General features: G+C 33.4%; 1 protein-coding gene across 2 annotated transcripts in view; it reads right to left on the bottom strand.

The window, feature by feature from the left end:
* Positions 1–26,232, bottom strand: part of LOC145293745 (F-box only protein 7-like) — a 76,325-nt gene that overhangs the window by 12,042 nt on the left and 38,051 nt on the right. For both annotated transcript variants that reach the window (XM_080140223.1, XM_080140222.1), the window contains 6 exons: positions 25,855–26,023; positions 21,487–21,573; positions 14,139–14,231; positions 11,672–11,724; positions 5,423–5,546; positions 1,676–1,713 (listed from right to left, as the gene is read on the bottom strand). In XM_080140223.1, coding sequence (XP_079996349.1) covers positions 1,676–1,713; positions 5,423–5,546; positions 11,672–11,724; positions 14,139–14,231; positions 21,487–21,573; positions 25,855–26,023 — 564 coding nt within the window. The remainder of the gene's footprint in view (positions 1–1,675; positions 1,714–5,422; positions 5,547–11,671; positions 11,725–14,138; positions 14,232–21,486; positions 21,574–25,854; positions 26,024–26,232) is intronic.

Below are 26,232 nucleotides of genomic sequence, written 5' to 3' on the forward strand. Positions count from 1 at the left end.
CGTAACCCCGACTTATCTAAAATACATTATACTGGTTGCTGAAGAGAGCGTAAGTCCAGTAACTGAAGTAATAACTTGGAATACATATAGGTCGGCGTGATGAGGTCACGTAACTCCGACTTGGTTAAAATACATTATACTGGTTGCTGAAGGGAGCGTAAATCCAGTTACGAAAATAATGTTATGCAGACTAAATTAAAAAACGTATAGGTCGGCGTGATAAACTCACGTAGAATCCGGCTTAGTGAAATATGTATAGGTCGGCGTGATAAACTCACGTAGAATCCGGCTTAGTGAAATACGTATAAGTCGGCGTGATAAACTCACGTAGAGTCCGGCTTAGTCAAATACGTATAGGTCGGCGTGATAAACTCACGTAGAATCCGGCTTAGTCAAATACGTATAGGTCGGCGTGATAAACTCACGTAGAATCCGGCTTAGTGAAATACGTATAGGTCGGCGTGATAAACTCACGTACAATCCGGCTTAGTGAAATACGTATAGGTCGGCGTGATAAACTCACGTAGAATCCGGCTTAGTGAAATACGTATAGGTCGGCGTGATAAACTCACGTACAATCCGGCTTAGTCAACTACGTATAGGTCGGCGTGATGAACTCACGTAAAATCCGGCTTTGTTAAAAAAATATTATACTGGTTGCTTAACAAAGTGTAAATCCAGTAACTGAAATCGTGATGCCATTGCCTCGATGGAGGGCGAGGATGATTACCCTCTCTGGTATTTGAAGCAGTATACCAGCCTACCAGGAGCCTGGTGGAAAAGATAACTTGCTTCACTGAGTTCCTGATGGAACGTAGAGCATGGAGACATTGATTGCTGACGGCCGGTTGACGCACCATTCACGGAAAATTAGGGACTTCTGAAATTTATGAATGCTCATAAATTTCGGATAGCATAGGGAGGGATGTGGCACTATTTCCTTGTGCCACTGTTTCTAACACACTCTGCAGCATGGACGGGTGGTAAATTGTCCATGAGCGTAGAGATACAAAGAAACCCCTTCCCATAATCCCCTTGCTATCTTTCTTTTTCTTTCCTGCACGACCACCATGATGTGAGGACGCATATTTTGTCTCTCCGTAAATGAGGGGGGCACCCCCTCCCTCAACACTAGTTAGGGTAGTTTAGTTAGCTTCGAAAAGCCTATTATCCATTTTTAATCGTAAAAATGAATTGTAAATTGTTTTTTGTAATATATATTGTATTTCTAATGTAAAATAAAATAGTTAGTTATACCTTATGTATATTACAATTGTGTCGCGTGTCATTTTTCTTGTGTCTGCCATGAATGCCTTCATAAATGTCTGAAGTCGAAAGGCGGCCCTGAGGACAAGGAGATGAAGATTCCCACCAGAATGCCACCAGGGTGAAGAGATCATCTTGAGAAAAGAAAGGAGCCACACCCAGATCCAATATCTCAGGTATGATTTTCTTCTTGTTACTCAGACCCTAATGACTGGCCCGTCTTCATGTCTTCATGAGACCGCTTTAAGACATTTACTATAACACGTCTGTCGGTCACACCTCGGTGACCGGCTGATAGTGGTATATAGGCACAAACTTTTCCAATTTCGATATCCCAAACAGTTCTGATTCTTTCAATTCCAATTAATAGTCATCACATTAGTAAGTACAGTTAAACACAAAAACTTACATTGAACCAGTCATCACTAGAGCCACAAGCAAAAGAACCTAAAAAAAAAAAGAAAAAAAATTAAGACAAATAATTGGTAATATGGGAGCGGTACACTCTTTTGTGTTTTTTATTTTTCTCTTTTTTAATTTTTTCAGCAGATTATTATATACCATGTATCAAAAGATTTTTCTTTTTAAATCAATATTTGGCACTTGTACAGTTTAGTCAAGACATTAAAAAATGAAAATACCGAAAAAAAAGGTTATATTGTACGTATCCGTTTTGGACTGAAGATCTCTGAAAAAAAATTTCATTTAATTTGATCGAGTAGTTTTTTTTTTTTTTTACAGCGGAAAAACACGTTCTTATGAGAGCGCATTGAAGTCAGCCATTGTGAAATTTGCTGAAGTTGAACAACATGCCACGGGGAGATAACTCAATGTAAAACGCAGGCACTCCCTTCCCATCTTTAATTCTAGCTTTTCTTCCTAAAAATCGAGCCTTTTGCTTAATATCATAACAAATTGTTTTTTCACTGTAAAAAAAAAACTACTTGATGAAATTAAGTGAAAATTTTTTTCGGAGAACTTCGTTTCATAACGGATACATGAAATATAACCTTTTTTCGATATTTTCATTTTTCAATGTCTTGAGTAAACTGTACAAGTACCCAATATTTAAATATTTGTAGAAGGTGCTCAGTTTCTAATTGTTGTGGTGTTAGCGTTTGAATAATTGAGGAGGAAGAAACAGAAACAATTAAATAAATATGCATTAACAAAAATAAAAGAGGTAATTGAGCAATATATTTGCTCACTGTTGGAATAGTGGTAACAACCATACTCTCCGTGTGACTCCTTTTGTAAACCGGTTCTCATTACCCGGTAACTATTTTAAAGACACAAGATAATCCAAGGGAGATCATTCTGATAAGCATTTCCTGGCTAACTACTAAAGAAAGCATTCTCTGATGCCTATCTGGCATCAATTGAAATGAACGGCTCCTGTCTTGGGGAGGCTTCATGTTTTGACAAGCTTCTGGGCTTGACTTTTACTCCCGATCTGAAATGGAATACGTACATCAAATCCATCGCCAAGGTCGCTGGAAAAATGGTGGGATCCTCTTACCGCTCCAGTAGATATCTCACTCCTGATGCAATTCTATACCTATATATAAGTCACGTACGACCAACGATGGAATACTGTTGCAACATCTGGGCAGGAGCTGCTAGAAGCAGCTTATCCTTTCTTGACAGAGTTCAAAATAGACTTCGTAGCTTAGTGGGGGATGCCGTTTTCTCTTCCCTGCAACCTCTTTCCCACAGAAGAGACATTGCGAGCCCGTCTCTGCTTTATCGTTATTTTCATGGCAAGTGCTCAGCTGAGCTTCAATCTATGCACCCCCCCTCGCCAACCTTTCACAAAAAACACTTGTCTAGCCAAAACCACATTCAATAATTTCCCACACTCTTTATCTGTGACTAAACCTAAATGTAGATTCCATGAACAAAGCTTCTTTCTGCACGCCTGTGGAACTCTCTTTCGATTGCCTGCTTTCCAGCTGACTACAATCTGATTGTCTTCAAGTCCAATGTAAACAAGTTCTTGATAAACCGTCCCCTCCAAGTAATCCAATTTACAAAATTCCCACTACTTATGTTTACTACACTATAATCCCATTGACAAATATATACCCATTAACCCTTATCCTCGAGTGGCCTCCAGGCCTTGATAAGTGGTGATTCCTGTGTTAAAAAAAAAAAAAGTGATGTCATGGAATAGTTCATTATTCCAAGTAGTAAAGGTACGTCCCTAATACTAATACAACTTTCTAATAAATTGATCACCCATTTTAGAACCACTCAGCGTTTTTATGCTAAATTTCACGAATTTAGCCTTTTCTTTAATTTCACTGTTTAAAATAATCTAAAAAAAAAAAAAAAGGCTAAACTGCCTTAAAAAAAGCTAAATTCATGAAATTTAGCCTAAAAATGTTGAATGGTTTAAAAATGGGTAATTGATTTACTTAAACGCTGCAGTAGAAACTGAGTACGTCCACACAAATATTTAAATATTGACTTAAAAAAAAAAATTTTTTTTGATAATCTGGTAAATTAGCGTCCATTCGATAATAATTTGCTGAAAGAAAATGAAAAAAAAGACGAAAATAAAAAATACAGGAGGTACCGCTTCAATTTAGTATAGAATCAATCATTCAAAAATGAATAACAGAATTGTGTGATTAGGATTATCATAATTTTAGCAGAAAGTTTTAAAACTAAGATCAAAGCTATATGCATTTGATGTGATAATAAGTAGGGCTATGACAACAGCATATTCTTTTCATTGTTGTGACTCTCGAGTATATACCCGACACAATTAGACACAGTTAATCAACCGAGAACCACATCACTCTATATAAAAGCATATAAGATGTCAACGGATACACACTCGAGAGTAAAAACAATAAAAAAATAAGCTGTTGTCTTAGCCCTAATAATAAGTTACGCAAAGCAAGGTTAGGGAATTGGAGGCATGCGCCTGAGAAATGAATACTGATATAGCAAACAGGAAAAATTGCATACTGACATGGAGATTAGCGAGAAGTTGCAAAAAGAAGATGTGACACAAGGGCAGAAGCTAGGAAGTATCAAGACGGCGCCCCTGAAGGAGGAGAACTCTGGCCTATTAAAATTGCCTGGGCAGTCCTGTTTGGCATTTCACCGTTGGGACACTTCAGGCAGTAAACAATAAACTTACTCCATCCTGAGAGAAGGTCTGAGAAGATAGACCTTCTAGGACAACCCAAATAAATGCTTCAGCCTGATAGATAAAAGGTCACTGAAATAGTTGTTTCTACCAGGTTGGTTGTTGGGGGTTTGTATTACTATACACATAGATTCGAAAAAGTTGTCAAAAAACAAATATATAACAAATAAATGTTATCAAAGGCAAGATAAGTTATTTTTCTATCTAACTGGATAATTTTCTAGTGTTTTTATTTAATGTAACATGTTTATTCAGCTAAAAAAACATAGTGTTTACCAATGTATTGGAAAATTTTAAATGGCGCCGGACTCTCAGCTGAACACGGCGGTAAGTTTGGGAAAATGAGATAAAAAATTTTAAAAATATACAAAATACTGTTAGAAACTCACTCAATGTTACCACGACATAGGCTGACATATATTCGGTGGGTTTTTAACAGTATTTTGTATAGTTGTTTTTATTTGTTACAATTCTCAACCTATATACTCAACAAATTTCTGATCTACAGGTTTGAAATTTGGTGTATAGGGTAGGTATTCAGATATATGGAAAACTTTTTAATCAGTTTTCATCTGGAAAAAGCGGCTGCTACGGGGTCAAAATTTATAAATTGCTACGTGGAGGTCATCAGATTTTTATCTGTTTGTCAACTGTTTCATGACTGCACATGTGTAAATTGTTCATATGACAGCTTCCATATGTTAAGAATAAGTAGGTTTGAAAACACTTTTTAAAGATCGTGGCAAGCTGGCCTAATCATACTTGACTGTCTTTAGGTTTTGGTGGGAAGATAACTTGAATATCATTCAAATACTGAGCTAACACAGGCATTGTTTCCATTGAACTCAAAAATTGCGATTCAGGCTGGAGCAACTCGAGCTTCATTATAGACTGCCAACCTTGAGATCCTTACAGAGGGTATTTATTGTCTCTTGAGACTGAAAGGAGCTTCCCTACTAATAAAAAAAAGAAATCGTTTGGAGTAAAAAAACTTACTTTTATTATGAATTGTAAATAGCCGTCGCCAGAGAGATGGATCTCGACTTTTTTCGTACAGACTCTTGCAAACGAGACTCACAGACAAGAGAGTTCGAACGTCAAGGTATTTAAAGATTTTAAACTGAAAAGATAAAACCAACATTTCAAATATTAATATGTTTTAAAAGTGCAGGATGCCGCACAACAAAATAGGAACATTCAACATGGAGACATGCACGGTGAAATTTATATTCTACCTGATATTCGTTGCGGCTTCCTCACATATGTAATTACATCTTTGTTAGATATTGGTCGGGCAATGCCAAAAAGTGTGCTGGTTAACAATTATTATGACAGTGACAGGATGATGCCAATATTTTTTTTTTCTAATTTAAAACTAGAGTAACTTTACTGCATCCCAAGCAACGCTAGGTAAGTAACAGTAATAGGATGATGCCAATATCTTTTTTCTAATTCTGATACAATTACTGATTCCGATTATTTAAATCACTGAATGTTATAACTCAGTAAGTGCTGCAAACAAAAAAATGGTGAAAAACGCTGTTAAAGTTTAGTTTGGTGGGTATACTGTGCGTTAGTCGATTTCTACCAATGTTCCAGTCTGAATTCAACCATAACTACTCTTGCACATGTTAGAGGAGGCTAAGGGGAATAAAATAGTATACAAACTTGATACTTTGCCGCGATGGCACTTACCAGATTTGACATTTAGCGCCTCATTTTGAAACTTTTAAATATTTATTTATAGACTTTGTAAAAACTTATATAATAAGTGTGCAAGGGACTACAGTTTCATATGTGTACTATCAATTAAAGTAACCATAAAAAAAAAGTCTGGAAACATATTTAAGGCACTTCGTATATAGTTTTGTAAAAAAAAAAAAAAGGCCCTGTTGCACTTTAAGTAAATGGAAATTAGGAAGATAAAAAAAGAACAGCAATCGTCTTACACCAGTTGAAAGAATGCCATTGATTGGATGGAGAAATTATGACGTCATTTTATAAATAAAATAGATTGACCATATTAGAAACAGAATTTTTTTTAATAAATTATTTTTATTAATTCAGGATTTTTTTAAAACAATTTTTTAAGCGTAATTTTAATTAATTAGAAATGATAAAAAGAAACGATATTGAAATTGACAATATTAGAAAATAGAATTTTTTTTAATAAATTATTTTTATTAATTCAGGATTTTTTTAAAACAATTTTTTAAGCGTAATTTTAATTAATTAGAAATGATAAAAAGAAACGATATTGAAATTGACAATATTAGAAAATAGAATTTTTTTTAATAAATTATTTTTATTAATTCAGGATTTTTTAAAACAATTTTTCAAACAATTTTTTAAGCGTAATTTTAATTAATTAGAAATGATAAAAAGAAACGATATTGAAATTGACAATATAAGAAAACAGAATTTTTTTTTTAATGATTATTTTATAAATAAATAAATACATGCATGATAAACAAAAAAAAAAGGTCTATGAGATAAATACGAAGAAAGTGAAAAAACTTTTTTGCGCATTTCAAGAGCAACCATTAAAAGAAAACTGTTTACGCAGGGTCCACGTATCCTGTAAAGTACTTTTTTTTTTTTTATTTAGTATAAAACAGATTTTTTTTACCAACCAAACAAATTAGAACTGATATTGTTATCTGATACATATTATTATACGCGGAAATATTCTTTTACAATACTTTCAATTCTTAAATTCTATCTTAACTTAAAAAAATTCTTTTAACTGGAGAGCTAATTAACGTTTTTAAATTTTAAATAAAAGTAAAATAGTTTACTATAAATCAGCGATCGAATTGTTACTTAAATGACTTTAACTCTTTTAAAAATGCTTCTACATAAAATATTTTTATACTATTATTAAATACTTATTAAATTTTTTTACAGTAATTTCAATTCTTAAATTCTATCTTAACTTAAAAATTTTTTTAAATTCTAAAGAAACTATTAATTATTAAATACTTAGTTATTAAATTCTTTTCCAATTCTTTTTCAACAATTTCAATTTTTAAATTTTATCAATATTTTATAGTAATGACGTCATAATTTCTTTATCCAATCAAATTGCATTCTTTTAACCGGTGTCAAACGACTGCTGTTCCTGTTTTATCTTCCTAATTTCCATTTACTTAAAGTGCAAGAGGGCCAAAAAAAATACACCTGTGAGTGGGTGATTTATAGATTTTAATTTTAGTGGTAGATTAAAATGAATAAATATAATACGCATTTAAAGATTTTCAACTGAAAAGATAAAACCAAAACAGTCAATATTTTGAATATGAATTCATTTTAAAAGTGCAGAATGCCCCACAACAAAATAGGAACATTCAACATGGAGATATGCATGGTGAAATTTATATCCCATCTGATATTTATTACGGCTTCTTCACATATATAACAACATCTTTGTTAGATATTGGTCAGGCAACGCCAAAAAGTGTGCTGGTTGACGATTATTATGACCGTTATTAATATTTGTCAAAATAGAATGTCATAACAAAATAAATATTTAAAGTAAAATTATTTATGTTAACATGTTTTGATAGAAAGGAATGTTAGTTTTCCTAACTAGCACAAATAAAAATGTTAACTTGATGAAAAAGAATGTTAGAACATAAACAAAATGACACAACAAGATAGCTTGGAAATACACGTATCAGTTAGTAAAGAGTTGGAGGTCAGAGGTAGCAGACCCAGTTATTAGTCAAAGGAAGAAAGACAGTCTGTGGACAGTAATAGCTCTGAGTAGAGGAAACTGTTGATAGTAAAGACCTAGGACCAGCGTTTCAGTTTTCCGATGGGGGAAAAACATCTTAAATAAAGCTGCTGTAAATACCATGAAGGCTTTGGGTTGTACGAATCTTCGTTTGCAGTTTTTCTGAGGATCTGTTAAATCAAAATCAACCCAGATGGATGAGGTATGTTTCTTACAAGTAAATACTAATAGACTGCTATTTGCCTTTAATGTTATAATTGTTATGTGTCGTGTTGTTATATAGTTATGGAACAGAAGATAAATTAGCTGTTATTTATTTATCAATCTAGCTATCTATCTATCTTTGTATCTGTTTATTAATATATTTATCTATCTAACTGGCAAAGTAAACAAGAGATGATACGTGAGGCTGTTTTGATAATATATCAAAATATGCCAATATACATCAAACTCTGTGACTGATCAGGTTTGCACCAAAAGCTTTGACCAGCTCATCGGAAGTATGTGTCTGTCTATCACCTGTTCTGGTTACCTGGGAAAATAGTTCAGTTAGATTGAGGACATCAACAAAAGATGGTCTGAAAGGTGTCTCCTCCCGAGGGAGGGAGGGGGGGAAGGAGGGGGAGAGTCTCAGACATGAGATGTATAAGAACAAACCACCCAAGCAAAAATCGTCAATCACTCATCTGTTAATGTCAACTACCTGAGAGAAATAAAAAATATAAAAATACATAGCATCTTGGTCCCTCTTTGAAATGTCTATGTTTATACAGAATCCTTCTCCCCGAGACTTGGCTGAAGAACTCTCAGAGAAACGACAGTAGAAAAATAGGTACATCATCAAATATATGTTTATATAATTATGTTTGACACACGTGCAAACATATCAACACCTAGACAAAATTATCATGAAATAGACAGTTATATCACGGTCCGAAGGCCGTGGGAAGAAAATTGAGACCCTGAAGGTCTCAGTGGACATAAGTCTATGGTGAGAGGCAGGAGAAAGAGGAAAAAAGAAAGAAAAAGAATCAGTCGGAATTGGCATTTTTTTCAGCGAGGGAAGGCAATGTTTCTTGGCTCGTGGGGTGAGCAGCAGAAAAAAGCAAATGATACCTTAAAAAAAAAAAAAAAAGACATTATACGGTTGACTCTGAGCTAACCATGAAGGTTCGTGAATTTCTCCTCTGTTTCCTCATCAAAGAGACTTTTGTTTTATTACAATCCAGGTGCATGCAGTAACCCTAAGTCCATGTGCTGGAATTAAAATAACTGCTGTGCATTTAAACCTGGACCAGGGACGTAACAATATATAGATAAGAACATATGGTTCAGATAGTGAAAAAACCCACTATAGCCATTAATAACATGTCATACACAATGACACAACATTTATATGAATCCCGCCATAATATAACACTCTTTAGATAATCAATCGACACATTCATATGCAGACGATCAAATATATCAATGCATAAATAAATCAATAAATACACTATATTGCATTATATTTTTATAGTATTTTCAAGTTAAATTCAAATTTTACGATATCTTTTGTTTTTATGAAATTGTTAGGTGAAAGCACAGAATAGTTACAAAACACTCTCCCAATGTTAATAGGTTTCTAAATAATGTTATTATTTCAGCATGATAACTTCTCTGCATAAGTACCTCTTTAACCTCTTCCACAACTAATAAAAAATTTTTAACTAAAAAATAAAAAAATGTTTAACATAATAGTAAAAAAATAAATGACGAATAAATTTACTTGCTCTACTTTAAAAACAAGATGAATAAAAAAATACAGAAAATATTTGGTGCTTATATAGTACTTGTTGGCTGTCAGACATTGCCCAGTTGTAAAATACACTTAAATATGATATTTTAATTTATGCAGATTATCTAACGATTATTATAAATTACATTGTATGTAATATATGGCAGTGATTTTAAAAGTAAAAACAACACATGACTTGGGTGTCATCAGCGAGAATCGAATTCATGTTTTGACAAGCTTTTGGGCTTGACCTTTACTCCGGATCTTAAATGGAACACGTACATCAAATCTGTTGTCAAAGCCGCTGGAAAAATGGTCGGATCCTTCTATCAATCCAGTAGATATCTCACTGCTGATGCAATTCTCTATAAGAGCCAGGTACATCCAAGGATGGAGTACTGTTGCCACATCTGGGAAGGAGCTGCTAGAAAGGACTTACCCTGCCTTGATAGAGTTCAAAATAGACTTTGTAGCCTTGTAGATGTCCTTTTCTCTTCCCTGCAACATCTCACAGAAGAGATGTTGCGAGTTTGACTTTGCTTTATCATTATTTTCATGTCAAGTCCTCATCTGAGCTTCAATTCATGGTTCTTCCTTCGCCAAACTTTCACAAAAAACACTCGTCTAGCTGAAAACACTATCAATAATTCCCCCTACTCTTTATCTGTGCCTAAACCTAAATGTAGATTCCATGAACAAAGCTTCTTTCTTAGAACTACACGCTTGTGGAACTGTCTTCCGTTTTCCTGTTTTCCAGCTGACAACAATTTGATTGTCTTCAAGTCCAATGTAAACAAGTTCTTGATGAGGTGTTCCACTTAAGTTAATAAATTTACTGAATTTCCATTGCTAACGATTACTATATTGTTCAATCGACTACTGTACACTCTTAACCCTTATTCTGGAGTCGTCTCTGGGACTTCATAAGTGGTTATGCCTATGTAAAAAAAAAAAAATATATATAGCGCTCCAACCTTAGTCATTAGTGTTTAAGCTATCGTTGGCTACATAAGAAATAGTTAAAACAGTACCATTCAAGATTTATTTATTAAATTAACCTTTATCCTGTTGACCACAGAATTTACTTTTCAATTTAATTTTAGTTTTTTAATCATAGTTTGTAGACTACATGCATATTTTTTGCAGTTTATGTGAAAAAAAATACATGAACTATTTAAAATCAAGTTAGCTTAGTGTAAAAATGTAATTGGACTACTTTTATTCTTGATATACATAAACAACCTCCCTGATGACTAAGACATTAGCTGATAATACAACGCTCTATAACATGCATAAGGAAAGAAAGGATATACATAAATCTAAGACAATGGCAGAATCGTTAGAAAATGACCTCCAGACCATAGGACATTTCTCCTTAACAGACACTCACAGCAAACACTTGTCTTACTATCGCAACTGCAAAGAAATTGCTTTTTTCCTCCGTGTGCCTATCATCAAACTAAATTTCTATGAACAGAGTTTTTGCCAAGTATTTTCCACCTACAGAATATCTTACCACAGAACTGCTTCCCTGTAGGCTACATCATGGTTGTCTCTAAATCTAACATAAACAGATAATACTTGTCATAAAACATCTTCATAAGTAATCAGATTTTTTTCACTCAATTCATGATCTATAATCCTCTCATAATATTCTTCATCAGTAAACTGGCAACCTATTCATCTAATTAACCTGTACTATCTTTAGTTTTGGATAAAAGAGTATACCAACCTGAATTTCAGGAATGAGGCCAAGAAATCCAGAATCATCAGGGATTCCTAAGGCTGAACACAGAAAAAGAAGAAAAGGTTTGTTTTTTTTTTAGACTTACACCTATTTAAAAAACAAAAATATTTAAAAATCTTTATAACATCACAGAACAAAAATGTCATATTCCAAAAATCATGAAAATTGATCAAGTAGTTGTTTTTTTTTTAAACTAAGAAAGTAAAAATGTCTTTTTAGTGATTTTAATGCTAAAGGTATCCATAATAACGCTGATTTTGATTTAGATAGTTCGAATTGAGTTGTCTCCCCTTATCATGGCCCATCAAATCACGACGTCTCACTTAGTCATAAAAATTGATTTTCTTAGTTAAAATAAAACTACTTGATCAATTCACAGAATTTTGTTATAACTTCCGAATCCAAAAGAAGTAAATCAGCTTATCCTATAATTATATAAATTACACATTATAAGCAATTACACGTTTATACACCAAAATTTATGGAAATTCATCCTGAATTTCTACCTTTAAAAATTAAATTTATGTTTTATCAGTAAACGATTTCTGGTCACCATTTTCGGTATAGCTAAAGTCAAGGGAGATAATTCACACATAACTCAAACTTTGTAGTAATGCAGGATAGAAACCATTTACTGATAAAACTGAATTTAACTTTTAAAACAAAAATGCTGAATGAATTTCCATAAAGTTTGGTGTATTGTCTTTTTTTTTACCGTAACAGATAAGTACATAATAATGTTTTGTGCTATTTTCTTTTTAACATATAATGGTTAACCTGTGTTGTGAGTTTAGAGCGCTAGTGCGCATGCGCACCAGATGTTTACAAATAGAACAAAATTGGCGCCTTTTCCCAGCTTAGTCGTTTGTTACCGACCATGTTGTTGTACCTGCTGAATTTTATGTTGAATAAATTGTAATGAAAAATAAAGACCTTTTAAGATATTAGAAAGGTTCTTTAGTTTTAGGAGAAACTGATCAATAGATTCTACAATGGCTGCCGATTCACGTTCCACTGCTGAATGTTGACGCTCTGACTGCGTTAGGGTTCTGGAAAAATATGCTACTGGACGTCCATTCTGGGAAAGGCAGGCTGCTAATGCCGTCGCAGAACCTTTCTAATATCTTAAAAGGTCTTTATTTTTCATTACAATTTATTCAACATAAAATTAAAAATTAACAGCAACAATGGATGCTATACTGAGACCTGGTAAATTCGAAGGATCGTCAGATACAACCGCTGACGAATGGAATCATTGGTATCGTACCCTCATCAACTGCATCGACTCTCTCACAGTCGCTCATCCTCAAAATCCTCCGAATAAGTTAAGTATTCTGATTAATTTCATCTCACCGAAGGTCTATTCTCTTATATCTCACTGTTCAACATTCGAGAGGGCTATTAGCATCCTTCAAGCAACCTATGTAAAACCGGTAAATTCTGTGTTTGCTCGTCACCTTCTCACCACTAGGAAACAAAATCAAGGTGAATCTATTGATCAGTTTCTCCTAAAACTAAAGAACCTTTCTAATATCTTAAAAGGTCTTTATTTTTCATTACAACCTGAACAATCACCAAATTTTAATCTAATATATAAAAGGCTATATGTCTGTCTGTCTCCATATTTTCAAACTCTATCTCTTCCGAAACTTGAAGTCGTAGAGCAGCGCTAGGGGCCTCAAATGATTGGATTTTTTTTATGGACCATTCTTTTATGGGTCTTTAACCGATTGAAATAATTTTTAAGAAATCAAATTAAAAAATCGTTATACATTTTGTATGTTTATTTTTGTTTATTCTTCATTTTTAACCAGTTCATATGTGTGTCACGTTGATACATACTTGAACCCAAAAAAGTGAGGAAATTTTAACATGTATTTTGTGTGGCTAAGATATATATATAAAAAAAAGGTACTTGTACAGTTTAGTCAAGATATTAAAAAATGAAAACATAGAAAAAAAAGTATAAAGTGTACGTATCTGTTATGGAATGAAGTTCTCCGCAAAAAAAATTTCACTTAATTTCATCAAGTAGTTTTTATTTTACAGCGAAAAAACAATTTGTTATGATACCGAGCAAAAGGTTCGATTTATAGGAAGAAAAGCTAGTAATAAAGATGGGGAGGGAGTGTCAGCACTTTACATGGAGTTATCTCCCGTTTCATTTCTAAAATTCAAACAAAAATTTAAAACAAACCCAAGATGTCTGCCTTCAACGCGCTCTCATAAAAATGTGTTTTTCTGCTGTAATAAAATAAATTACTCAATCAAATTAAGTGAAATTTTTTTTTCGAAGATCTTCATGTGAAAACGGATACGCACAATATAACTTTTTCTTTTGATATTTTCATTTTTGATGTCTTGATTAAAAAAAAAATTAGGAAAACAAAAACCATAGGGAAACAAGCATTTAACAGCTCGGCTTTAGATAAAGGACTAAAGAAATAATTACCAATTTTCATTTCTCCAAGAAGTGGCAAAGCGACATTGTCTTTAAATTCTGCAGAAAGGGATCTAAGATTCTTGTAAACCGTGGCAGCTGAATCTGAAAGATGAAATGGAATAGTTCAACAATTCTTATATATTAAATACTAGCAGGACATGTGGAAATTCCATATTTAATCAACAAATACGTTTTCATAAAACAAATATTTATCTGGATAGCACAAAATTATTTCTTTTAGACAGAAAAACTAATAAGATGCAGAAAATATAAGCTTATCAGCATTTCTATGAAAACAATGTCCATTGAATTTTAAATACTAAATCGACCCAAATGAGAAATTTATAAGTATTAATAAATACTCAGAAAGTAATATTATGCTACATAGTTCAATAATATACTAGCAATCAACAACTATCTCTATCTCCACTTATATAGAAAAGTTGTAGGAATCGAGTTCTCTGCACAAACTCACATACATAAACGGATGATCTTAAGGCAAACACGATTATTGCCCTTTAACTCTGGCAATATCATTCTTTGCCACAAGGGAGCGATACATTTCCGGTTTGTATCATCCATTCTTTTTCTTCGTTGGACATCAAAGAGTGCAGATGTGACGATAAATGCTCTCCGGTCTGGAGAACGCCAATCCACCCCTGATCTTGCCGTCGACCTCTCATCAAAGACTATAAACACAAGTAACGTTACTTATAATCTCTCACTGAATTCTTACTACCATTTATTTTTTATCTGCTGTAAATAAATTTATTTGGTGGTGTTTATAATACTGGCATTTTTCGTGTCTTCATTTCACGGCATAGGGGACATGTGACCTTTCCTTTATTCTCCTACTTAGCAAGAGAGGATGAGATCACCAACTCCACATCAAAAGGCGACTCTGTCCTCTACAAAGGCACTTTGTGTGTGTGTGTGTGTGTGTGTGTGTGTGTGTGTGTGTGTGTGTGTGTGTGAGTGAGTTCGTTTCCTATGGACTCCAAAATGGCTGGGACAATTTTTTAAAATTTGACACACATATACCTTATGTACTTAGGAGCGTTATTTTCATGGCAAGTGCTCGACTGAGCTTCAATCTATGGTCCCCTCTCGCCAAACTTTCAAAACACTCGTCTAGCTGAAAACACTATCAATATTTTTTTTTTTATTCTTACATAGGCATAATCACTTATCAAGGCCCAGAGACCACTCGAGAATAAGGGTTAAGAGTGTACAGTAGTCAATTGGACAATAGAGTAATCATTAGTAATGGAAATTCGGTAAATTTGTTAACAAGTGGAACGGCTCATCAAGAACTTGTTTATGTTGGACTTGAAGACAATCAGATTGTAGTCAGCTAGAAAGCAGGAAAATGGAAGACGATTCCACAGGCGTGCACTTCTAAGGAATAAGCTTTGCTCATGGAATCTACGTTTAGGTACAGATAAAGAGTGAAGGGAATTATTGATAGTGTTTTCAGCTAGACGAGTGTTTCTTGTGAAAGTTTGGCGAGGGGGTACCATAGATTGAAGCTCAGTCGAACGCTTTTCATGAAAATAATGATAAAGCAGAGACAAACTCACAACATGTCTTCTGTGAGATAGAAGTTGCAGGGAAGAGAAAAGGACATCTCCTACGAGGCTACGAAGTCTATTTTGAACTCTATCAAGGCAGGACAAGTCCTTTCTAGCAGCTACTGTCCAGATGTGGCAACAGTATCCCATCCTTGGACGTGCCTTGCACTTATATAGATAGAGAATTGCATCAGCAGTGAGATATCTACTGGATCAATAGAAGGATCCGGACATTTTTCCAGCAGCCTTGGCAACAGATTTGATGTACGTGTTCCATTTAAGATCAGAAGTAAAGGTCAAATCCTGAAGCTTGTCAAAATTGAAGCCTCCTCAAGACGAGAGTAGACACAAAACAGACAGAAAAAACGCTTCGGATAATCACACATTTCAAGGTAGTTCTACTAAAATAGCCATATTTTTTAAACCAAAGCACTTCAAGTCTTCAAATTACTACTGTTTTGTTTGGAAATGAATATACTTTCAAATGAATTAAAATATATAATGTACATTCATATTTATTAAGAGTTTTAAGCAAATAAAGTGATAAAAATTTTAACGTTATAAAATGGTGTTTTCGGTTAGGTTTTGTAATGACCTCCTCTGATTTCTAAAGGCCCGTACCGTGATTGTATGAAGAATTTCGTCATGAAATTTAGGAAACAATCAGAAGAGGTGTTAATCTTAATACTGTGTAGTGTCTGAAATATTTTTGACCATTTCTTTTTTTTTCGTGTTAAAAAAAAGACTTTAATATGACGAGTATCGAACATTTAAAAAAAAACTTTCTTTGGACACCCACTAGTAAGTAAATCAATCTTTTTACTATCTTTATCAATTAAAAGTATTATTGTATGTTGAGTAGGACTGCGGTAATTAATAATAATTTAAAAGGACCTACCTGAAAAAAAAAAACGTTTCTATTTTTCCAGTTTGGACAAATGTAGTATTAGTAGCAGCAGCAGCTGAAGTATTAGCGATAGCACAGTGTAAATGTAAACAACACGCGTCCTTTAATTTTTATTCAAGAACGAATTAAAAAAAACATGAAAATATGAATATAAATGTTCTTATATGTTTAATTAGAACTATTTTGTTATCAGAATAACATTAGTTTAGAACTATTCGGTTTTCAGAATGTATAATAACAATTATATATTTGTTTTTTTGACAACTTTTTCGAATCTATGTGTATAGTAATACAAACCCTCAAATCAATATTCTTGAAATTTTAAAAGCAGTTAGAAAACACATCAAACTACAATTAGAAAGCTTTTTATTTTGTTATTTTTTTTTTCTACTTATTAAGCGAAAGGTATTTTTACGACCTGCTCCAGCGTAGTATAAAGGGCCTATGGAATAAACACCTTCAACCTCGAAAATAGAAATCAACAAATTTATGGAATTTAGTGCTTGTGCATTTATTGAACCGTGTTATTTTTAAATAGTATTTTCAAGTTTTCAAGTTCGAAATAACAGCGTTATTATTTCAGCATGGTTCAATAAGTGCAGAAGTACCTGGAATTTTCTTCAAAATTTCATAACGCAGCTTCTTAGCAAATTAAAACCAAATATAACATTTGCTGACTTATTTACCTGCCAAATACACACACACTATAATATATATATATATATATATATATAATATATATATATATATATATGTATGTATGCATGTATACTAGCAAAAGTACTCGTTATTGACTGGGTTCAAAAACAGCCTACAAAAAATGGACTTTGGTTAATGAAAGTATGATAGGTTATGAAAAGGACGGGTTGTAAAGAGATAGCTTCAAATTTGGGGCTACCAAAACCAAAGCAAAATATGATGAAAGTAAAAATAAAATAGATGAACCCTATAATTTATTATGTCATACCTGTTCACACTGAAACACTTATCACAATATTCTGTGGATCTATATTAAAAAACCTTGTTAAACTTTGTGACATATTTCCATTCTACCAGGGGCGAACGAACACCCCATAATTTTATTATACCATATTTCTTCAAACTGAAACATAATTATCAAAGTATACTTACGCAGATAGATATGAAAAGTCTTTATTAAAGTTTGTGCCTATTTCCATTTTATGGCGACCAGGCGCGAACGCAGACCCTACAATTTTATTATACCATCCCTATTTAAGTTAAAACATACTTATCAAAGTATTCTTATGTACATCTATATAAAAAACACTTGTGAACGTTATTTTTTAATTTTTTATTTCCATATTTTGTGGACCAGGCGCGAACGCTGACCCCACAATTTTAATGAACCACCATTCTGCAGGATCAAACATACCCATTCCTGTGTCTCGATACATCTTCTATCATTATATGTAATCAGTTTTTTAAAATAGTCAACCATATAGGAGCCTATTCATGACCAGACACACACACACAGACATTCAGCTTTATATTATAGATATATATATATATATATATATATATATATATATATATATAACTTTCTGTAAGATATTTATTTGAAATGGAAACGGCATTTTGCAGTTAAGACAACAAAACAAAAATGAAGTAACGGTTCGTATTTCAATCCACAGAGGTAGGAAAAAAGTTGTCAAAAACAAATGTTATCAAAGGCAAGGTAAGTTATTTTTCTACCTAACTGGATACTTTTTAGTTTTTTTTTTCTTTTTTTTTAATGTAAAATGTTTATTCAGTTCGAAAAACAAGTAGTGTTGAGCGAGCGCTACCAAAGAACAAGAAAAGAGGCTGCAATGTCTCTTTACATTTTTGAAGTCTCAACAAAGATTTAAAAATAAGAAATGAAACAAAATGGTGATTGAAATCCACCCAATAAATGTTACCGTGACATTTATTGGGTGGATTTCATTCACCATTTTGCTTTATTTCTTATTTTGAAGTGATTATCAAGACTTGAAAAATGTAAATAGAAATTGCGGCCATATTTTCTTTTTGGGTAGCGCTGAATATTACCTACTTTCCGAACCGAATAAATATTTTACATTAAATAAAAACAGTAAAAAACTTATTCAGTTAGGTAGAAAAGTAACTTATCTTGCTTTGCATAACATTTGTTATATATATACATATATATATATATATATATATATATATATATATATATATATACACGTGTATGTGTATATGCATATATGTGTGCGTGTGGTGTGTGTGTATGCATATGTGTGTGTGTGTGTACATGCATATATATATGCGTGTGCGTATATGCATATATATATGTGTGCGTGTGTATATATGCACATATATATGTGTGTGTGTGTGTTTATGCATATATATATATGTGTGTGTAAATGCATATATATATATACACACACACACATTTTTCTTTTTGACATAAGTTTACATATTTAATAGTAATGTAATATTCCAAATTGAATCCATAACATTTTCAAAAGCCAATAATTATGAACCACTAACAGTAAATATGAGTGATGAACGCTCTCTTTGAAAAAAAAGCTCTCTTAACCTCACCTCTAACCCCAGTTATGAGTGGCAGGTCTCCTCCTAAAACACTCTTTAACCCTAACAATAACACTAAGTTCGTGTGGCAAGCCTCCCCCAACAAAATACCTCTGTAAGCCACATACAAGCATCTAAAACAAACAAAAAATAGATCCTTCCTTAAAGAAAAATGCACATGATTTATCTCCCATAAAAATTAACTGTCCTAAAATGCTAGAATGGCCTGGAAATGGTGAATTATTTTACATTAAATTTTTGTGAAACTAACCTCCCCCTCTTCTAATATTGTTTTTGTTTCTGTCAAGTCTTCAGTATGTTCACACATAATTTTCATTAGCCCTACAACTAATTCAAAGTCTGAATGGCAACCCTTCCAATATTCTCATTGCATAGAAACCCTCTTAAAACCACACATAATCATCTTAAAAAAAAAAAAAAGCATACAGGATCTATGATAGAAAAAAAAAAACAGTTAACTGCCCTAAAACGCTAGAGTGACCTATAATGAGGAATTATTTTACATTAAATTCTAAAATAATTTATCTTTCATTAAAGTTTTTTCATGGCATTTCATATATAATTGCCTAAAAAGGTAGAATCACATTTTGGAGGGGGGGGTCAGAAGAGGTTGAGTGAGGTTAAACAGAAGGTGTTAATCTACAATAATACCAAAGAAATATTGCAATATATTCAGTTTTAAATGGTCCTATGTTTAGATTCAAGTTTTTTGTACATAAAGCACATTACAATTCAACTATGAGTTCTCCAATTTCTTTTCTGTTTATGGATACATGGTATTTTTAAGGAATTGCTGCATATTTATGCACATTTACTGCAGATTATTTGGAAACCATAAACGTTGGGAGATTTTCAGTTGCATATTCTGATTCCTGGTACAAAAATACACTTATATGGTAAATTTCATTACTTAATCTTGTGTTTTAACAAAGATATGACATTTTTACTGAAAAAGTAGTGTAAAAAATGTGACAAAACACATATGGTCTTAAAGAGGGAAAATATCCAAACATGCAAGGCACAAAAATAGTCATAACTTCATTAATTTTAATCAGATTTAAAAAATTTAAAAAGATTCTTTCTTAGCTCATCAAACTCTTTCTATGTATACCAATATTGAAATATTTTAAGCTATTTCAATTTTTTTCATGTGTACTGCTAATGAGAGCCATTCATTTTAATTGATGCCAGATGGGGATCAGAATGCTGATGATGTAAAGATAGAAGTTTGGTTTTAGATGCATTAAAAGTAACCAGCCACTCCTTTCCCCATTGTATCACGTGCTCAAGATCAGAGGAGAGAGAATCGGAGAGAACTTGGTCATTTACGGTCTTAGATGTGCTACCATAGATGGTAGTCGCATCAGCATAAATGTCTACAAATGATGTAAGGATGTGATTTGGAAGATCATTAATGTAGATCAGGAAAAGAGTTGGGCCCAGGATGGACCCCTGAGAGACTCCAGCATTAATACTGTAAGCTTCTGATTTTTGCCCATCAACTACTACTCTTATGAACCTATCAGAGAGAAATGATTTAATAAAAATTTTGACGGACAGACAAAATCTCTTTATATAAAATGATCATCATTTTATTATTATGCATGTTAATCAAATCCACCATAACATACTATTTTCTCTTGCGGATTAATGGCCCCTTGCTGACTGATGCAGCCATGCAGTGACCAGTCAGCTAGTAGGGTGCATTAATCCTACATGTCCCTTAAGGAACTAATTACCTCTGTCAGGAACTAGCCAGTAGCCAATGGAGGAGCTCAGACCACCAAAGAAGACACAGCTCTCTCTCCTCTCACTTTCAGTCCATTTAATCTCCCCAGACTCCGACTACTTCACTGAAGATCTCCACTGGACAACCTGGGGGCACTTTAAGTTTCTGCTTCCCGACATGAAAACATTCCGGAACTTTCTATTCCTTTTCTTTCTTTCACCTTGGACACATTATTAGGGGTTTTGTCCACTCACACAATTAACTTGCCTAAACATTTCCATTGTTTTCGAAATGATCTAAATATTATATATAAAAATGTTGATTAACAAAAACTCTGTAGAAGTAAAAAAATAAAATAAAAAATAAAAAAATGAGAAAGAAATTAATGTACAAATGATTTATATGCAAAATAAAATCTATTAAATATTTAAGAACAGAAAATACAAATAACTTATTTACCAAAATAAATGGATTCAATATGAAACAACCAAAAAGGGTTGATATGCCATAAAACAAGTCAATCATTGATGTAATATAACAAATAATTTCTTTTTAAAACAAAACAGTACGCACCTGTTTTCATTTGATTGATGAAATGTTCGGAGTTCATAAGATATTCAGGTGCATTTTCTTCAGATGGAGGATGATTCAGAAGTTTGCCTAAATATGACGACGAAAAAAAATGAGAAAAATCATATTTGATGAAAGGATGACGTAAGCAAAAAATATACTTAAAAACTTCAAACATTTTTTAGTCGTACAAAATGTTTGTTTTTAAAAGGGGACGTAATATGAAGATACATTAAGATAAGTAAATATTTCTTTTAATAAAAATAGTTCTAAATGATGCTTTCATACCTATTACAAGTTCCCAATGAAAATATTGTTATAAATAAAAAAAATATGTTCATACTATGTCTTTATTGATAGTAAAACTTTCCAATGAAATAATTTTTGGTCCTCCGACAAAAGGAGGGTGGACCTTTGAATATAACTCTTGTTCGTTTGTCCATTCATCTGTCCACACTTTTCTTAATAACTACGTCTTGGAATTTTTGGAAATTTTGCACAAACATTAAACATGATATGAGTAAAAAAGTAATAGAACAGATTTTCCGAGAAAACTCCGGTTGCACCCCTAGGGGTGCCTTTCGGATTAAAATGGCTAAAATTAACACTTTTGTGCTTATTAAAAAAAATTGATGCCTTGAATTTTTATAAAACTTTCTGAAAAGTTGTAACTAACTGATTTCTGTATAATTTTGTTTGTCTATACTTCGTGATAACTCTTGGGTGTACCCTACGGGCTCTTTTAGGGCTAATAAAAACACTCCGTTTTTGGGATTATTTTACCATATTTGTCCAAAATTTTCTGTGTATGTCTATTTAGCAGTTTTGCATGGTGTTGAACTCAAATTTAAATATGTTAAGACCTTAGGGACTTTTGAGGCTAAATGGGAGCCAAATGATGGGCTTAGTCATTTCTTTTTTTTTGCATGGTGCAGAACTCAAACTTACATATGTTAAGGCCTAAAACTGCATCGTTTGTTCATTTTCACCAGGATTTGACATCCCCTGGGGACTTTTGAGGCTAAATAGGGGGTGGGGGGACAAATGCAGGTCATTTTTTTTTATGCCTCGTTCACTGTGCACTCACAGGGGACCATGCACGCTTCACTTGTTTTAATAAAAATAGTTTTAAATTATGTTTTTATGCCTATTACAAGTTCCCAATAAAAATATTGTTATAAATAAAAAAATATGTTTTTATTGATAGTAAAACTTTCCATTAAAATAACTTTATATATATATATATATATATATATATATATATATATATATATATATATATATGAGGTGCCTTAAATAAGTTTCCAGACTTCTTTGTACAGACATTTAAATTTGTTGTAGACTCTTGAAAATTCACTATGTTATTGCTATACATCTTATGAGATAACTGACCAATTTTTATGATTTCAGCTTCAAATGAACAGCTACAGCAGGAATTGAAATACACCCTTCTAAAGCCTGATTGCCACAGATGGTGAATTTCTCAAATGCAATCTGGACGTGAGGACACTTACGAAGAATGAGATGCAATAAGATTTTGTTTTAAACTTGGAAAAAAATGACACAGATCCATATGGAATGCTTCATACTGCTTTTGGACCATCTTGCATTAGTCAAGCATCAGTTTCTGAATGGCATAAAAGATTCAAGGAAAGCAGAGAGTCTGTGAGGGATGATAAGAAGTGTGGGAGAAGTAAGGAAGTCAGAACGCCAGAGTTGATTGGCCAAATTAAGAATTTTATGGATAAGGACTGGCATGTATCTATAGAGACAATAATCGCACAGTTTGATGTCAGTGTGGGAACTGTACACATAATTATTTGCGAGGAACTGAAGATGTGGAAGATTTGCGTAAAGTTTGTCCCAATGCACCAGTCCACAACTCACAACTCCATTCTTGCCACAGACTATTTGATCAAGATGGGCATTAAGACTATCTTTACATCATCAATGCTCTGATCCCCATCTGGCATCAATTGAAATGGATGGCTCTCATCTAGGAGAAGCCCCATGTTTTGACAAGCTTCTGGTTTTGTCCTTTACTCCTGATCTGAAATGGAACACGTACATCAAGTCTGTTGCCAAGGTCGCTGGAAAGATGGTGGGATCCTTCTACCGCTCCAGAAGATATCTCACTTCTAATGCAATTCTCTATCTATATAAAAGCCAAGTACGTCCAAGGATGGAATACTGCTGCCATATCTGGGCAGGAGCTGCTAAAAACAGCCTATCAGAGTACAAAATAGACTTCGTGGCTTAGTGGGGGATGCCCTTTTCTCTTCCACAGAAGAGACGTTGCGAGCCTATCCTTGTTTTATCGTTATTTCCATGGCAGGTGCTCGTCTGAACTCCAATCTCTGGTCCCCCCCACCAATCTTTCACAAAAAACACCCGTCTAGCTGAATCCACTGTCAAAAATTTTCCCCACTCTTTATCTGTGTCTAAATCAAAACGTAGATTCCATGAACAAAGCTTCTTCCTTAGAACTGCTCGCCTGTGGAACTCTGTTCCGTCTGCCCGCTTCCCACCTGACTGCAACCTGGATGTCTTCAAGTCCAACGTAAACAAATTCCTGATGAACCGCCCCTTTAACTAGACACTTTATTAAATCTCCACACTAACGAACTGTACTTGCAATAACCCTTATCCATGAGTGGCTTCCGAGCCTTGATAAGTGGTCACCACCGTGTAAAAAAAAAAAAAAAAAAAAAAAAAAGAAGAAAAGTTCCTCACCTCCCTATACCCCAGACCTTTCTTCCTGTGACTTTTGGTCGTTTCCTAAGCTCAAAAAAAAAAAAACTTACAGATTGTTGTTACAAGAAAATGGAGGAAATGAAAGAGGCTGTGATGAGGGTCATTGACACGCTCACACAAGAGAACTTCCATGAGATCTTCCACAAGTTGTTGGAACGGTTCAACAAATGCATTTCTAGAAGAAGTTTTGGTACTAGTGCATTTATTGATCCATGCTCAAATAATAACGTTATTATTTAAAAAGCCATTCTTAACATGGGGAGGGGAGGGTGTTTTGTACATATTCTGTACTTTAACCTTACAATTGAATAAAAAAAAAACATATCGTAAAACTTTAATTAAACTTGGAAATACAATTTAAAAAATAGCGCGGATCAGTAAGTGCACTAGCACCAAAGTTTTAAAGTTCTCGGCACTAACACACAGCAGCTCGTCAATTTACAGTTTGATATCACCGCTACACAACAGGCTAGTTTGTTGGTTAGTGATTTTGATTCTTGTTTGGTTTTAATGTGTGCTCAAAACAAATGTCCTTTTGACATGCACAACAATATGCTTGCCGACAATCATATTTACATTTTTTTTTTTTTTTACACAGGCATCACCACTTATCGAGGCCAAGAGGTCACTCGAGGATAAGGGTTAAAGAGTGTTAGACTTGAAGACAACCATATTGCAGTCAGTTGGTAAACGGAAAACAATTCCACAGGCATGCAGTTCTAAGAAAGAAGCTTTGTTCATGGAATCTACGTTTAGGTTTAGGCGCAGATAAAGAGTGGGGGGAATTAGTGATAGTATTTTCTGCGAGACGGGTGTTCCATGACCCATTTATATTTGGCCAACCAAACATGATTAAATATTATTGTTAAGAATCGGTCTACAGGGAGGTCATTTTACTTTTGAATTTCACTTCAGTTACATCTGTAAAGTATACAGATAACATCAGGTTGTTTTATGATAAAGAAAAGGAGGAGGAGAAAAAGGCATCACCTACTAGATTTCGAAGTCCGTTTTAAACTCTGTCCAAGCAGGACAGGGTACTCCTGGAAGCTCCTCCTCAGATGTGGCTTTAGGGTATATTTGGCTCTTATATGTGTAGAGAATTGTGTCAGAAGTGAGATACCTTCTGAAGTGGTAGAATCATGAGACTATTTTTTCAGTGACCTTCGTTCAATAAATAATTTCATGACCAAATGATACCATAATTTTTTTTTTTTTTTAAATGGAAATTGCTCCAAATAAAGCATGAAGTCACTAGATGTAAAGAGATGATAAGAAAATACCACTTCAATAATAAGTATTACATGGATAGATCCCGACTCAGTAAACAGCAATTCTTCCTTCTTTGTCAGAAACATTGGTCAAAGGATGTGAGGACTAAAGTACAAAATAAGGAAAATGAGAGTGAAGGTTTCCATAAAAAATTTAATATTTAAAATCCTATTAAAAAAACAAAATAGTACAGTTAAAACACATAGCAAAACAAAGATAAAACTAAAAAGATATCAGGGCAATGCTGGGTCGGGACAGTTTGTATATAGATAACTGAAATAAGTGTACCGTGGCCGAGAGTTAGTATATAAATAACTGATACAATAACTATATAATATAGCTCACCCTGAATAATCAGCATCTTAATCATCGGAATACAGACAAGCATGGCGGTCACTCGTTCGTTGTCAGGAAGTGTGTAAAATAGGCGATAATACGATTGATTCCTTTGGTTGGCAAAGATCTCACTTAGGTTGGACATAATAGGACTACTGCTTCCATCAACTGTCACATTCTGCAGGGTTGAACAAAGGTAAATTTCAATGAAAGATTTTTTGGAAACAACAAAAATACAAATAGAATTGAATGTGATATATATATATATATATATATATATATATATATATATAAAAGTGAACGTGTCTGTCTGTCTGTGTACATTTCCCTATGCAATAACTCTGTCAATTTTTAGTCTATAGACTCGAAATTTGAAATACCGGGTGC

This window comes from Euprymna scolopes, chromosome 15, assembly GCF_053919585.1.
Source record: "Euprymna scolopes isolate OS-2025 chromosome 15, ASM5391958v1, whole genome shotgun sequence".
Classification (NCBI taxonomy): Eukaryota; Metazoa; Mollusca; class Cephalopoda; order Sepiida; family Sepiolidae; genus Euprymna; species Euprymna scolopes.